At 34.8% G+C, this 15,538-nt stretch overlaps 2 protein-coding genes across 22 annotated transcripts in view; both read left to right on the forward strand.

Annotated features, from left to right (window-relative positions):
* The window catches only part of scrib (scribble), a 696,032-nt gene that overhangs the window by 501,187 nt on the left and 179,307 nt on the right, over positions 1–15,538 (forward strand). For 19 of the 21 annotated variants that reach the window (XM_067760306.1, XM_067760307.1, XM_067760302.1 and 16 more), the window contains 2 exons: positions 5,739–7,427; positions 7,620–8,063. The exons of 1 other annotated variant lie outside the window; for it this stretch is intronic. In XM_067760306.1, coding sequence (XP_067616407.1) covers positions 5,739–7,427; positions 7,620–8,063 — 2,133 coding nt within the window. The remainder of the gene's footprint in view (positions 1–5,738; positions 7,428–7,619; positions 8,064–15,538) is intronic. One more of the 21 variants, XM_067760309.1, reaches the window with a different exon arrangement.
* LOC137237084 (uncharacterized) lies at positions 8,075–14,563 on the forward strand. Its single transcript, XM_067760323.1, has one exon. The coding sequence runs from the start codon at positions 8,421–8,423 to the stop codon at positions 8,964–8,966; it is 546 nt and encodes a 181-aa protein (XP_067616424.1). The 5' UTR covers positions 8,075–8,420; the 3' UTR covers positions 8,967–14,563.

Below are 15,538 nucleotides of genomic sequence, written 5' to 3' on the forward strand. Positions count from 1 at the left end.
ACACACGTAAAAATGAAAAATAAAAATATTTTTTCTGTGATCGACGTATTTTGAATTCAGTTTTAAAACTGCATTAAAATACAATTTTTCGAAAAACGTGACTTAGCACATTTTCACATTAAGCTAACGATATTAATTTCTTTTATAAAAAAAATGTCTAATAAAAATTTCGAATTACATACAACACTCGCGATTTAAAAATGGAATTCAAGTTTTTGCTACTTTTTATTTTAAATTAACGTGGGGCGCATAAAAACAGTTCTGACATTAATTCGCTTTTGTAAAGAGAATTTGTGTCAATGGCGTGAGAAAGTATTATGACATTAAATCGTATTTCTAAAAAGAATTAATGGCATTGATCTTTATTTCTCTTTTGAAAGATAATTAATGACATTTGACTTTAGTTCCATTGACAATATTGCATGGCACCGAAACTGTACATTAATAAAATCAGGCGCGTAGAAGAGTAGACATTTTTGAAGAATTTGTTTACAAACATAAATTTAAAAATGTATATTAAAAAATAAAGAAAATATTATAAAAAACATATTTGTCATTTGTTCTTATTAAATTTGGTACATTCATAAATAGAACACATCTAAAATTAGTATAAAGTATTATATAACTTAATAATATTCATAAGCATAAGCATTAGAATACCACCAAATGAGTTGTGGATATTTCTTTTACAAGAAGGACCACATAACATGTTTGTATGTACATATTTAAGTAATAGGAAAATGGTTTATAATTATTATGTTAGTCGGACATTGTTTTTACATCTGAAACAGAGAATTCAAAGAGGAAATCAACTTATAAAGTGTTATATATATTGTAGAGAATATTTTTGTCACACCCCCACCTGTATCAGTTCTTTGATGCTCTTCATAAAACATTAATTAAATTACACTATTGCTAAATTTAACATTTTTAAATGATTTATATTTCGTTTATAAAGGCAACCAATTTTATCAAGATATTGTACTATTTAAGAAAAGGGAATAGGCCACTTCGTCTTTGCTTAAGCGCGGTATCCGGAACAAAGGAAAAAGCTGAAGATTTTTTATTTTCCTTCTGTAAGCCAGACTTGAAAATTCTTAATTTGAAAATGTGTATTTTCCTTTTTTATTTTTCACTGCCTTCTCAAATTTTCTTCCGAGAAGCGTGCTGCAACCTTAAATTTAAGCCTGAAAGTATTTCTTAAGCCCTTAAAGAAATGTCCAAAAAATCTTTGCAAGTCGCAATTGATGCATGCAGAACGTATCTCGAATGAAGCTTTGTAAAGAAAGGGAATAAATAAAAAGAAAAAAAAACACACTTTCAAATAAATGCTTGGCTTGCCGGGTTTTAGTCTAATTTAATTTTTTTTAATGGACGTTGTGACAGCTCAATGTCTTCAAGTGGCCCAATGAAACTGGGCTAATCCTGTTCGATGTGTGTTTTTTCGAAATTGTTATCATTTGAAATTGTTATATATATTATATTTATAATTTTTTTTGCCAAGTCGTTGATGGGTAGTGGTTTGTCAAGCATCGGAATCTAAAACTGCTCAGCTATAGAAGAGATATCATCAGCTTAGTATGATACTTTAATAAATAGAGAAGAAATACTACAAATACAAATACCACATTAATTATTAAGTGAAGTAAGAACAGTATTTTTTATAGAAAAAAGGGTGTCCGAGTTATCAAATGTGTTTGAGGCAAATAAACACGGTCAAAAGTTTGAACCTAAACCGGCAACGTACTTGTACGACATATATGTATGAGACCAAGCGAAATTTAGTTATTAAGACTATACTGGTTTTTTTGAAAATGTGTGCTTGGTTTCAGAGGAGTCCCGCTTTTATTGAAAAAAGAAAAAAAAAATTTTAGCGGTCCGTAGGTTTCGAGCCGAAGTGCTCTGGATCAGAGTCGTTGCTCCACCCACTGATCTATCACATCTTTATAACACAACATACCAAACAATACCCACGCGCCATAAGATAACTAGCACTGGAATTTTTGTTTCTGAGAAAAACCAACAATTTCACTTTGTTTCTGGCAAAAGTAAGCTATTTCGGTCTATGGCTGGCGAAAAATAGCAATTTTGTGGCTAACAAAAACTTAAGTTTCGGTTTCTGGATGACGAAAACTAACACTCAAACTGATTTTATTGTTTTTTAACAAGGCGTTCGTTAATAATATCTATAATAATGTATTATAATAAATAAATTTCGTAGTATCTGTAGATATTGATCATATCAGTTAAAATAGACCTGGCGTTCATATCTAAAGAAACTCGGTTTTGATGTCCTTACTTTCGTAATTGGCGCTAATCATTTAAAATGTTTTAGCTGTCCAACTAGGCGCGCCCGTCGCTTCTTTTTTTGGTTAACTGGCGCCAATTGGTCACATCAAGGGAATTTAAGTCATTTTCCATCTGTTCCTCCCAGCGGAGTGGGTGCCGCTCTGTTCCTCTGCTTCTATAGGCGGGTTCCGATAAAAAATACTTTCTTAGCCGGAGCATCACCTTTCGGATGAATGAAACATTTGTTGTAACATAATATTTACACTGTAGGAATATTAAAATGACCAAATAACTCTAAAAGACTAAACTTCATTTTGATGGTAGATTGTTGGAGCAGTATTTCGTACAGCTTAGTTGCAACGTCCATGACTGATAATAACAGTTCTGTAATTGGAATGTTAATAACATTTTTATACTGGATTATTTTTTAAAGAAACTCCGACTTTGCCTAGAATTGTTACAAGTTTTACCATCTAATTTCATCGCGAGCACAAAATTAAGTAAGAGATGCGAGTAGTAACAGTGTAAACCTAAAAAAGAAATATACAAAAAAAAACTAATATTCGTAATGCAACATCAAAAGATAAGTTTACGTATTCCATGTTTTTTGTGTCATTTCAAAATGTTAGATTATATCTATAGTGTTATATCATGGAATTTCTATATGGCTAACGCTAAAAGGTTGAAGTTTCCTTATAGTATAAACGGTTGTTTTTTCCTATCTTGAAAGTGTAGGAAATAGTTTAAATAATTAAATACAATGTTTATGTAAATGCATTTGTGACAATGTGACAGAATACTTAAAAAAATATATTTACATTCATTAGGGAAATTTTGCTACTTGTATCTATTACATACAAACTTTAATGTATGTATTTATATCATATTTTTCTACTTTGACTGTCGAATGGTACATCATAGGGGGTGTTTTTGACTTCAACCCCAAAAAAACAAAAAAAATTTTAAGGTCACGGTGATAAGTTTTACATAAAATGCACAGTTCGGTAGACTATAGCTATATTATAATGGTTTAGTAAAAAGAATAAGTATTCTTGTCGGCCATTTGTTAAGCTGCTATGAGTATCTCGAATTCGTTACCTGTTAAATCTATTAATACAAAATATATGAAGAAATGTTATTATATTAAAAATTTATGCATTTATTTTGCTTCTGAAAGAGAAAATAATTAGTTACCAACTCAAACACCATTGCCAAAGTACAACACTAATATACAGGGTTGACTGCTTATCCTTATCAGCGAATCTGGACTGTTTAATAGCGAGTTGCCATTTTGTGATGAAAGGTCAAATATAGAACAGTTTGGGATGCATAATCTTTCCTACGCATACTATCCCCCTAACAATAACAGTACAGGTACACATTTGAATCATCAATTCTTCGATGCCGTTAATTACCATAAACAAACCAACGAATAATAAATAAACAAACCATAAATGACGTTACAAATAAAATCGAAGACAGAGCAAAAAAATAGACATAAAAAACCACATATTAGAATAGACACACATAAAAATACGAAAAAGATAAACAGAACTGGCAAAATCCACAAAATATGACAAACCAACCATTAGAACAAAGAAAACACTCAAAATAATAACAACAGGAATACATTCCGGATACCGAAAAGACAACAAACAAACATACCAAGCAAAAAAGGTACATCAAACAAAATAAATACAGCTAACAAACAATAAATGAAGTCAGTACTCAAAAAAAGGCATGCATCCAAAAGCAGCAGGCGTTAGAGATCTGAAATAAATTAATTGAAATTAGTTTCATTTCTGATATATTACATTTTACTAAACAACTCGGTGAAATCCCTCCTTTAATGCAATAATCATATAATATTATTGAATTTATAAATTCCTGAGAATTTGTGTACCTAATGAAGTAATAATACAAACTAGCAAATACATAAAGAAATAGGATACATTGACTATATAAAAACATGTATCAACAATCCAATATATGTATATACATTGAATAGTGAAACCCCAGAACTTGAAAAAAAAGTAGACATATTACAAAAAGTAACTTTAAAGGTTTTATGTATGCGTATTTATTGGAGGCGAATTTTCCTCTTTACAACAAAAAAACCTAAATAAATCAGAACTATGTATGTATGCATTTACATATATTTAACTACAAACAATGTTAAATTTATGTATAAGTCGATTACTCAACTACTAAGTATGTATATTGATTACCACTTTATAAAAATCAGTGAATTTTGTATGTGCTTCAGAAAACAAACCATAACAATATTAATAAAAATTCAATGTCTTCTCGAATGCAAAAATTATTATTGCAAAAGTCATGCAAAGAAAAATAAAAATTACTGGTTTTATTTCTAGTACAAGGCGCGTTTTTGGGATCTGCTGACTTTGACTGAGATGTCGGAAAGTTTTGTTCTGGCTTTTTTAAACTTTTTGTTGAATTATAATTTTGGTTTACTTTGGCTTATGTGTGAACTGTTTCTGTGCTAAAATAATTTGTGTGTGCAAGTTCTTTTTGTCCTTAATTTTTCATCAAAATTGTCGCCTTATTTTGTAATTTACATTCTTATAATGGAATTTTTATGCTTTTTTTTCTATATACGTACACCTGAGTCGATTGAGGACAATATTTATATGTACAATGTGTAATACCGTACATAAATGAAAATTTTTTATGCACAAAACACAAGTTGCCATAAAAATGAAATTGGTTAAAAAGTTCAAAAGCTGAACACGCTTTCCTCTTTTTAGAGCAGACATAGACAGAGATGTGCGGAGACATTTTCGCGAAGATAATTCCATGATGACTTAAATTTGTACAGCGTTTTCTTTTAACGAGAGAATAAGATTGCTCTTATTATGCCCCGCGCCAAAACTGTCAGTTCTCAAGTTATTTTCTCATGGTCCTGACAGCTAAACAAGCTGAGTTCGCGCCATGTTCAACTGCTATAATCACAGTGTTCGAATTTATACTTGTGCCTATGGTTGCTCATGCGGTTACTTGGTGCTGGTGTTCTCCATCAGCACAAAATTTATGTCAAATACATCGTTGGTTTTTTGCTGACTTCATCCAATTTCATAACCGCTAATGCAAAAAAATGTATTTGTCAATAATTTTTATTTAGAAACTCACTTAAATATTCTTCACTGTCTCAAAAACATTTAAAGCATATCACTCATTTAATTTCACATAACATAGAAAACTTAAACTTAAATAATATTTCTAAGCACCCAACTAAAACTCAGTCTACAATCGTTTATTTCAATTCCACCAGCACAAAAACTGCACATTATTCATATAACCTTTTTAAAAACGCTTCAATGAATGTTTTATCGCTTAAATTAATAATTTTGAATAATTTTGAACGTAAATAATAAAAACATATTCTCTATGCTGAACAAACTCTGTTTGTTCACACTAAAATCCAACAGCGGCGATTCGCGACGGCACCTATACAGAATTCAGGAGCGATTGAAATCATCAGCGCGAAGTCTAGTAAAGATTGCGAAGAATTTATAAAAAATGAATGTCTTCATCAGAAAGATGCGGATAACACATCATCACATAAAGTTAAAAAACCTGATCCCATTTATATCATTGACGATGGTGCGGAAGAAGATACAGGAGTGCACACAGATGAGCAAGAAGACTCTGATTATAGAGATGAAACTGCAGATGCAACACAGGATCTAGTTGATACAGATTCAGATTATTTCGAGCGACCACGTCCATCACCTCGCTACACAAGCGACTCTGAAAATGATTACCGTCCATATAAGCCTAGTACTGATCGCCTGGGTAATATATCTGGTCGTAGCACGCCAGATCTTTCCAGTGCTGCTTATGGGGGGCACCGAAAATCTGTTAGTTTCGATCTAAGCGGAGATGAACGCTCCAAGTCGGATTACGAACGTTCACAAACACCCGATGGCTACTCACGTTATTACGATTCTGAGCAGGAATATAGCAGCGCATGTTATCGCTTACCTCGAAAAGGCATTTTACGATCTTCAAGTCCCTCATCATCAAATAATTCAACCTTTGAACGTTTCAAACGTCCCGAAAAATTACCGCCAATTGTGCCTACAGTAGCACGAATTAAGGAAATTGAATCCCCTACAGTTCAACATGTGCGCGCTTCTTCACCTTTGTCTAGCAGGGATCAAAGTAGTGTCGGCTACCGCAGTCCTCCACCGCAGCCGGAAAAAGTGCTGGTATCTGAAGAAATTGAGAGAGATAATCCATTCCGTGAGGCATTCCAAGACAAAACAAAAAGTGATGAATATACTGAATTGGCAAAAGCTATATCAAAATCGCCATCAGCGCTAAAATCAGCACGGGAACATTTTTTCTTTGGCTCAAAATCAACTGAGAACTTGTTGGGCACTGAACGTTCGGCATCAAGCGTTCGCAGTACACCTAGTACTGTGGTAAGTGCGTACTCAAAATCCATTGAAGATTTAGTATCAAGCTCAAAAGGGGCTAAACCGAAACGGATTCCACCTCCTATAATGCCTAAACCGAAAACTAAAAATGCTGAATTGGTGCATAATGAGGCCTTGGATGCTTTTCAAAAATCCGATGTTGGTTACGGTGATTTTACAGTTTTCGAGCACGATCCTACAACAAACAGAATTCATGAAGTACGCTCCCCACCGCCACTATCACCACCACCGAGCGTGCCAAGCACGACATTTGCTACGCCAAGTAGCAGTAGCGCAAAGCTGCCGGTGCGTGTAAAAACACCACGTAGTCCGCTGCGTCCACGTGAAAGTCCGCCACCACCGCCAATAAATTATGCCACTATGCCAACATCAACTCCAACCTCCAAACATGATACACAAAACGAAGAGTCATACTACATGGAAGTGCTCCCATCGCTCCCGCTAGCAACAGAAGATAAAATACCGCCTTCACAGCGTCGCCCTTCGGAGTTTATACATGAAAACTCGCCAGATAATATATTGGTTAGCGAGGAGGAACATCGCACAATATTGCTACATGAGAATGAAATTCGCAATCAGCTATGTAGTGTGAGTAGAATGTCGCAAATTCCAGAGCTGGGTGCACCACACGAGGATGCGCCACCAATTCCAAGTTACGAGCGCATCAAACACTCGGTAAATCCATTTATAGATAGTTCAGATGACAATTTTGAATCATTACCACTCCCCCCACCACCCGACCACCTGCTATCCTCTGCGGATCAAATTCGCGTTTTTGCTAGTAGTTCTCATTGTGATAGTGAATCTTCAACTAATAACATATCTTCTCCTATTTCTTCTATTATCTCTCCTAATTTAAACATGCAGCCAATGGTGGATTTCTTATCATCAACAGCAGCAGTACATACAGGCTTTGCATCAAATAATAACCCACTTTCGCCAACACAAATATTTCCAACAGCGCAAATATTTCCCGTACACTATACCAACCTTCCACAACCCCAACAGCCAAGTACTACTCACGTTCTAACTGGTCACTTGATCTCTACTGTTAAAAGTAGCCTTTCTCAATCCAAACAGAATCAATCGCTTTTTACTGTAGGTGGCCTTGTTCTTCTGCCACATCCACAATTTACTCCACCTAATTCACAAACATCTGTGTCGTCGTCATCATCATTAGTTACCACACCCATTTTCCTCACCAGTGGTGATACTTTGACGACAGGCACGGGAACTACCAGTTTATATGTAAACCCGTCACAGGTTCATCAACAGGCGCCGCAACTTCATTTGCATCAGCGTAAAACACTGGTGAGTGAATCGAAAACCCAATCAACACAAGAACAGGTCACAGTTCCCACTCACAACTCTATTGGCAGTAGTAGTAACAGTGTTAACACCTCATTAACGGCAAAAGCCACTGACATCATATATAGCACCAACAATAAAATTAGTCTAAAACCAATAGATGCCAGTTTTGGTGGCCCCTTGGCGTTAATTACTTCATCATCAACATCCACCTCCGTCTCTCCATCCCATTCCTCGCACCACAGCAACTACAAGTCATACGCAACGAAAACAAATAGTAACGCCATAAAATCTGTATACAAAATTGAATCACCAGTTGCTTATACTGCAACTACCTCCCCCACGCCGTCGTATACGTCAATGCAATTTCCCACAATATCCGAAATAGTTGCTCACAATTCAACTTTGCCCATTTCCACATCTGGTGGCCCCGTACACATCAGTACTGGTGATTATCAAAACACAGTAAACTCCTTAGATCTTTCCACCTCTACTCTAGCATCGATAGAATCGGAGTCGACAACGTCTTTGCACCGCATTTTGAATGCAGCTTCTTATTATGAGACAGCAGAGGAAATCTATTCGACTATCGAAGAGGAGGCTATCTATAGTAATACCTCATTCTTTGATTCGCGCCGCAGTAGTGATACCTCAGTAAATTGTCGGTTATCAACATCATCACCGCCACCACCACCATTACCTCCTAAGCGACCGCTTAAACCAACACGTTTGAAATTGCGCACAGCCCCACCACCGCTTCCCACCAGTCCGCATCCACTAAAGTTACGTTCACAATCACAGCCACAATTAGATATAACATCATCACCATTGTCAAGACCAAAATTTGCAGGTGTGATGTTATCGTGCGCCTCATCACCGCCCACAGGAAAAGAAACCACCGTCTGATAAGAGTGGGTTGGATGAGTCACAAATGTTTGTGGTGTTGTAAATGTGGCGATTAATAGTATGGCAGTAGCGACAAAAAATTTGAATTATGTTAACTTTTCCTTCATCCGATTCGAAAGCCTTACTAGATATTTGTGCGCTTACTGTAGTTGACTGGAAGGTTCAAAGCTTTTAGTTTCCTTAAATTAGAGTTACTATTTGTTGCTTTTCTCTACCAACTTTCTACTTGCCTTAAACGCCACTATCGGCTACACAAATCGTGTTCGCTTACTCTGTACGGTTAATGATGTTGGGTTTGTTAGCTTGTGTGCATTTGAGTCCTGGGTAGGCGAAATTAATTTTCTGTGTTGGCGTTCTTTAGTTGGTTTTTGGGTTAAGTTGAGTGCAAAAAAAATTAAATTTCTTTTGAACTAATACATAATTTTTTAAAGTAGAGGTAGTAGTTAGTAATTACGCGATTAAATAAACATATACGTATATTTTTATGAAGTAGTAAAGAAATCCAAAGCTTTAGTTACTTGTTTCCAGATTCTTAGGGCTGAGTTTTCCTAACTGAAAAGGTTATTATTGCATTGGTGTGGCTTGACGTAAAATTTTCTACAAATAACTGCATTGGGGAAACTTAAGTCAGTAGTTTGCTGTTACACGTTTTTGCTGTTTGGTAAATTTGGTAACATGAATAAGTACTTTTTGATAACTGAAGTTACCATCTTGAAGTATATCTCGGCTTCTAGAAAGCTATCTGAGCTTCGATTGCTATCTATATATCTATATAAAAAAAACCTCTAGCGAAATGTCACAAGAAAAAGTATAGTGGAGCATTAGAACCCTTAAGCAGCTAGCTAAGTCTAACGAAAATGTCATTTTGACCTTTTTTTGGGTCACAAAAAAATGAGATTTTAGAGGTAGCCAGAGGATTAAAATTTTATATTAAGAAATTCGACGAAATTTGCTCACAGTTTTATTAGAACTCCTCTCAGTATATTTTCATATTGTGGATGTCGCGATAAAAACTGCTAATTCCACTTTTCAATCAGACCACGACTTGAAAATAAAACCTGCTAACTTCAACAATATTATAAAAAGCTGCTAATGCCATGAATTTTTATTCATAATCCAGTAATTTCAGGTGAAAAAAGGGAACAATTTTTAAATTTGAGATCAGACGTTGGAAACATCCACATGCCTTTATATTGGCACTGAAAAGGTGACATTACAGGTAAAAATTAAGCGTCTTGAGATATTCGAGGTCATAGGTAGAAAAATTTCTTTTTTGCAAATTCCTCGTTTCTAATGGCTTACTCGCGTCTAGCGCTCAGTTAGAAGTTGAAGATCATCGAACTCTTCAGATGAAGCACTTCTTTGTACGCTTGACCATTTCTCAACTACGCTACTTACAGTGAATTTGTTAAAATTTGGTGTTTGGCCTCACAATGCGGTCGCCAACAAGAGAGGTTATATATTTCATAAAAAGGACGTGTCTAAGCCCCTTTGTGAACCCAGTTCTTTACCACAATTTGGAAGCTGTAACAAAGGTAATAATTTGCTCATTGAAAAAAGCTCTTTTTGGAGATACTTTTCAAAAAATAATACCAATGCAAACAAATCGGTTTGTATTCACGATCACCTTTTTGTAACATAAAATGGTCACTTATAATTTTTATATTATAACTAGAAGACCCGGCAGACGTTGTCCTGCCCTAAATTTGGCCTATCTCTATACATTTTAATAAGCTTTTTCCGTCTGACTCTGCCCTCCCCCTCTTCACTTTTTCCTAATCCTTTTATTCACTCCTCCCTCCGTCTTTCTCGCTTCATCTATCTCCATATTCGTCCCATTCTATCTCTTTCTCAATCTCCTTCTCTCTTTTCTCTTCTCTTATTTCCTTCTGATTCTTCTGCATACCTTATTGCCTGTCCCAGAGGGTGGTATGTATTTTATTCCAGTCCCAGTCCCACTCCGAATCTCAGTTCCAGTCCCACTCCGAGTCTCAGTCCCAGTCCTAGTCCTAATCCCAGTCCCAGTCCGTCTCTGGATAATATATTACTCTGTACCAAAGCACTCATCAACAGCTTTAATTTGATATCCATATTGTATAAACACTGTCTAGGCATTCACTGCCCCACGTTTTGGCCTATACCTGTACCTGTAGTAACCACCGTGTGAGGTTTACGCAACTTGTGTGAAAGTTTGAACACAATCGACCGACGCATCTCTTCAAACACCGGCGACCAACTAACACACATTTTAGCCTTTCTTTTTATATATATAGATTTTTATTTTTCACACTTCACTATAATATTAAAACGAAATGCAGATTTTCGTTGCTTTTGAAATTCGGCTTAAAAATTGCACATGGAACAACTAAAGACTCTCCTGTATTAAAAAAAATGTCATCTAAATCGCGGGCCCCTCAGAACCCCCCCCCCCCCCCCCCCCCCCCTCGGCGGGCCTGGTGATGTGCTATACTTGATATCATTCGCATAATATTTTTTATTGATAAGCAGGTTGTTTAATTAAACACCAAGCAATTACACGGAAGTATATCCCGACCACCTGAAAATATGAGTACCACTGCGTATACGTAACATTTTAATATTACGTATAAACAAATAAAAAAAATTGTAATAAAATAATATTGCGACTGAGATATAACCTATATTTCAAGTTAGATCAAACTACACACGGGGTGCAAAACAAATTCAAAATCGGTTCAGTAGTTTAGGAGTCCATTGGCCTCAAACCTGTGACACGTGTTTTTTATATATTAAGATAAATCATAGTTCGTACAATGAAAAATAAAATTTCGGTTGACTGCAATTTGTATAAAAAGTTAAATCGGTTCATTAAGATTTTGTCCATTTTTGGCAGGTATCTTTGTTATTGCATGCAGATAATATCCATCAAGTGTTGCTTTGATGTATTTTTTATTGTCTGAGCCTACAGTTTCCGGATTGTGGTGCACTGCAGAGCCTGTAAAGGGCGGTGACATGCCCATTTTTCAAAAATTTCAATCTCTCTTTTTGGCGACCCCAATGTTAGTGCAAATACAATATATTAGCTGATTCGTTTGATTTATCACTTATTTGGGACCCGTCAAAACTTGAGCTACTTTTTATACTTTACGCGCTGTAACTCAGAAATTGTTAATCTCAATAATTTGGCTGCACTTGATGTTCATATTCGTACTGAGTGCAAAACGCGAGTAAGCCATATATAGGGATATATTTGGGAAGACTAAATTATACGACCTTTGACCTCGAAAATCTTAGACACTCACATGCAGTTTATTGTGATTTTTGATGCCACCTTTACAATGCCAAGATAAAGACGCATGCAAGTTTCCAGCTTCTTATCTCAAATTCCGAGGTGTATTCCTAATATGATTGGACTTTACATTTTCAATAATGAGTGATGTTTTAATTCAATTGAGCTCGTTCGCTCTACTTTACATTTCGTTGGATTAGGTTGGCAGCTTTTATTGCGACGTCGACGATATTTTCGGATACTATTCATATTGCAACCAACTTGCTATTTTACCTCAAATATCTATTTCTGTGAGTTTTCACGTAACAAATAAATATTTAATTAACGTGTACCAATTATTTTATATAAACTGCGAGACTCTTATTGCATATAATTTTTAAAATTTCTAAATGCAACGTGGCAGCTCTTACAGTTATCAGATTCGAGCGAAATTTTGCACAGTCCGGCAACGGCTAAACTTACATACATGCATGCACACATCCATACATACATAGACATATACTTAAATTCATAATCCAATAAATTTTCCTACCTAACTATGTAACGTATTGAAGTCTTAATCGGTCTCCCTATCTAAACTGAAACCACTTTAATATGCATAAGTATTATGGATTTCTTCCTTTTTGGTACAAAATATATTCAAGTAAGAAACTAATTAATTAAAATTCATCCATTTCAATTTATAGAAACTGGGACTTTGTTTGTATGCAAGTTTTTCAACTAATCCAAATGGTTTTAACAAATCAGTTTATCGTAGCTTACAAAATAATTTTCATAGGTTCATAGCCCCACAATGTTTTGACGCAAAAATAAATTACAGTTTTCATCTGCATAGTATATACATATATTAGACTGGGTCGATTTATTAACCGATGTCGCGCCATCGATTTTTCGATAGGATTTGGGCTCAGGAAAAAAGTTCCACTACGCATACCCAAAAAAATAATTTTCGAGCCTGCGAAATTTCATAGATTTTTTCGATTTTTTATGCATTCTTTTTTTTTGTTTTTTTTTTGTTTGTTATTTTCAAGGCTCCAAATCATTTTTTCCGTATTTTTTTGAAAAAAAAAAAAATGTTCTTTTATTTAGATTTAGAAGAATTTTGATGGACTTTTGCGTAGTGGAACTTTATTTCCTGAGCCCAAATCCTATCGAAAAGTCGATTGCGCGATATCGGTTAACTTTTGTCCCTACAAATCGACCCAACCCAATGTATATGCCTTTTCATCATTTCAAAGTTCGAAAATATGGCACATCCATATTCCCATTAAATTGGTCGCTTACATACATAGACATGACGAGTTCGAAGCAACAAAATCAAAAATTCGTCTTAAGTTTCATAAATTATTTGGCCTGAACCGATTTAAAAATATCACCCAAAACACGAATTATTAATGCAGAGTGTGTTCGAGCTGCAGTTGTTGCAGCAGTGTCACTTTTTATGGCAGAACATCACGTTCTTCGTCAAAGTAGCTGTGTGTGGCAACGTTGCGTGTTGGTTAAATGAAACGTTTGTAATCTATTGATCATCACTAGTAAATCAAACACAACATAAATATTTTCACCGCGCTTTTGCAGAGCATTATCAGTTTGAGAATCAGCAAGATTCCATCAATTAAGTAGCACCTTAGCAATACTGCTGTTATTATTTTGCAGCTCGAACACATTCACTTCTTTGTTTTCATTTTGCATACATATTTATAGATATATATATATATATATATTTTATAGTTTTAGAATAGTTTAACCTTGCATAAACACAAGTAATAGCAATATTCCATGATACTTTTGTGTTAATACCAAACATCTAAAATACTTATTAATAGACATATTCATATATATGTATTATTTTATTCACTTAATTCTTTCATTCTTATTTAAAATATAAATGAATACCATAAGTTGTTTAAGTTTATTATATATTAAATAGTTGTTTTTTTCATAATTCATTCATGCACAATAGTACATGAAATAACAAATAGGCCGAAATAGTATTTTACTTTATTTTAACAATAACAACAATAGCTGTACTTACAATATGTTAGAAAATTTAATTTAGCTATCATTCAAACGTACATACATTTAGATACATGTTACTATAAGTTTTAAATCCTATCAAGTTATCAACATACATTTACTATAAACTTGCTCAGTAAGCTCGACTTTAGCGATTGTAAATTATTTGGTAAAGCTGTTGTGAACCCAGTTTAGTTGACTACAACGCTAATTTGGTACCTTTATAATGAACACAAAAATAGCAATAAGTTTTAATCGATTAATTTCCAACAACGGCTACTTATTGTAATAAAAATCAAATATATATTCTTTGTTTGAATTTGTTTTACTTTGTGCCGTCTAATATATGTGTACATTTAAGTTTCTTCTACATCACGACATATGAATGTTTAAATTTTGGTATGAGTTAAATGAGGCAATGAAGATAAACCACTCGCTATTTAAACTATGCTGGCCCTAATTTACATATCTATCTATATATAGGTACGCCACACATAAACTTTCCAACTCCTGTTTTGGACGCACTGTTTAACCGATTTGGGGGAAATATGCACCAATTTGTAGGAAATAGAGTTCTACAGTGCATAGCGGTGATCGGTTTATAGGGGGCTTGGCATCTATATAGACCAAAATATGAAAAATCAAATTACTTTGATGCTACTTATGCCAGAGTAATGTCACTTGGAAGGCGGATGCACAATATCGATATTATATCAGTGGAGGAATGGAAGAAGGTGGCACTTCCCATACAAACTTGATTCCCATATTGCATATCTCCTGTACCAATTAATAAATATTGCTGAAACTTGGCATAGCTGTTAACATTATTAATGTCACAGTTTTAACGAAAATAAGGGTATGTTAGTAAGAGAGGCGTGACACCACCCATGCATATGTCAGTAACCGTTGAATCTATATCACTGATATTCGTGGGAATTGCTATTATAGGAAGCCTTGCAGAAGGAAGTGTGCACTCATAGAACTCTATTATGTGGTAGCGTGTTCCGCCTACCACACCGAGCTTAGAAAAAAGTTGTTTAAATTAGAAAAAATCGGGGTCGCCCCTCGCAAACACTCCGAGTTTATTTCTGCCATGAAAAGCTTCTTATTGAAAATTCATCTGCCTTGCAGATGCCTCTCGGAGTCGTCAAAAAATATAAACAATTTGAAGGGGAAAATTAAAAGGATCACGACGCAAATTGGAAGAGAAGCTCGACGTAAATCTCCTCGGAAGTATATTGTGCCCTGTATTTACTTTTATTTTTTATATTAATACGTAATACCAAAG

The sequence above is a fragment of the Eurosta solidaginis genome, chromosome 1, assembly GCF_040869045.1.
Source record: "Eurosta solidaginis isolate ZX-2024a chromosome 1, ASM4086904v1, whole genome shotgun sequence".
Taxonomy (NCBI): domain Eukaryota; kingdom Metazoa; phylum Arthropoda; class Insecta; order Diptera; family Tephritidae; genus Eurosta; species Eurosta solidaginis.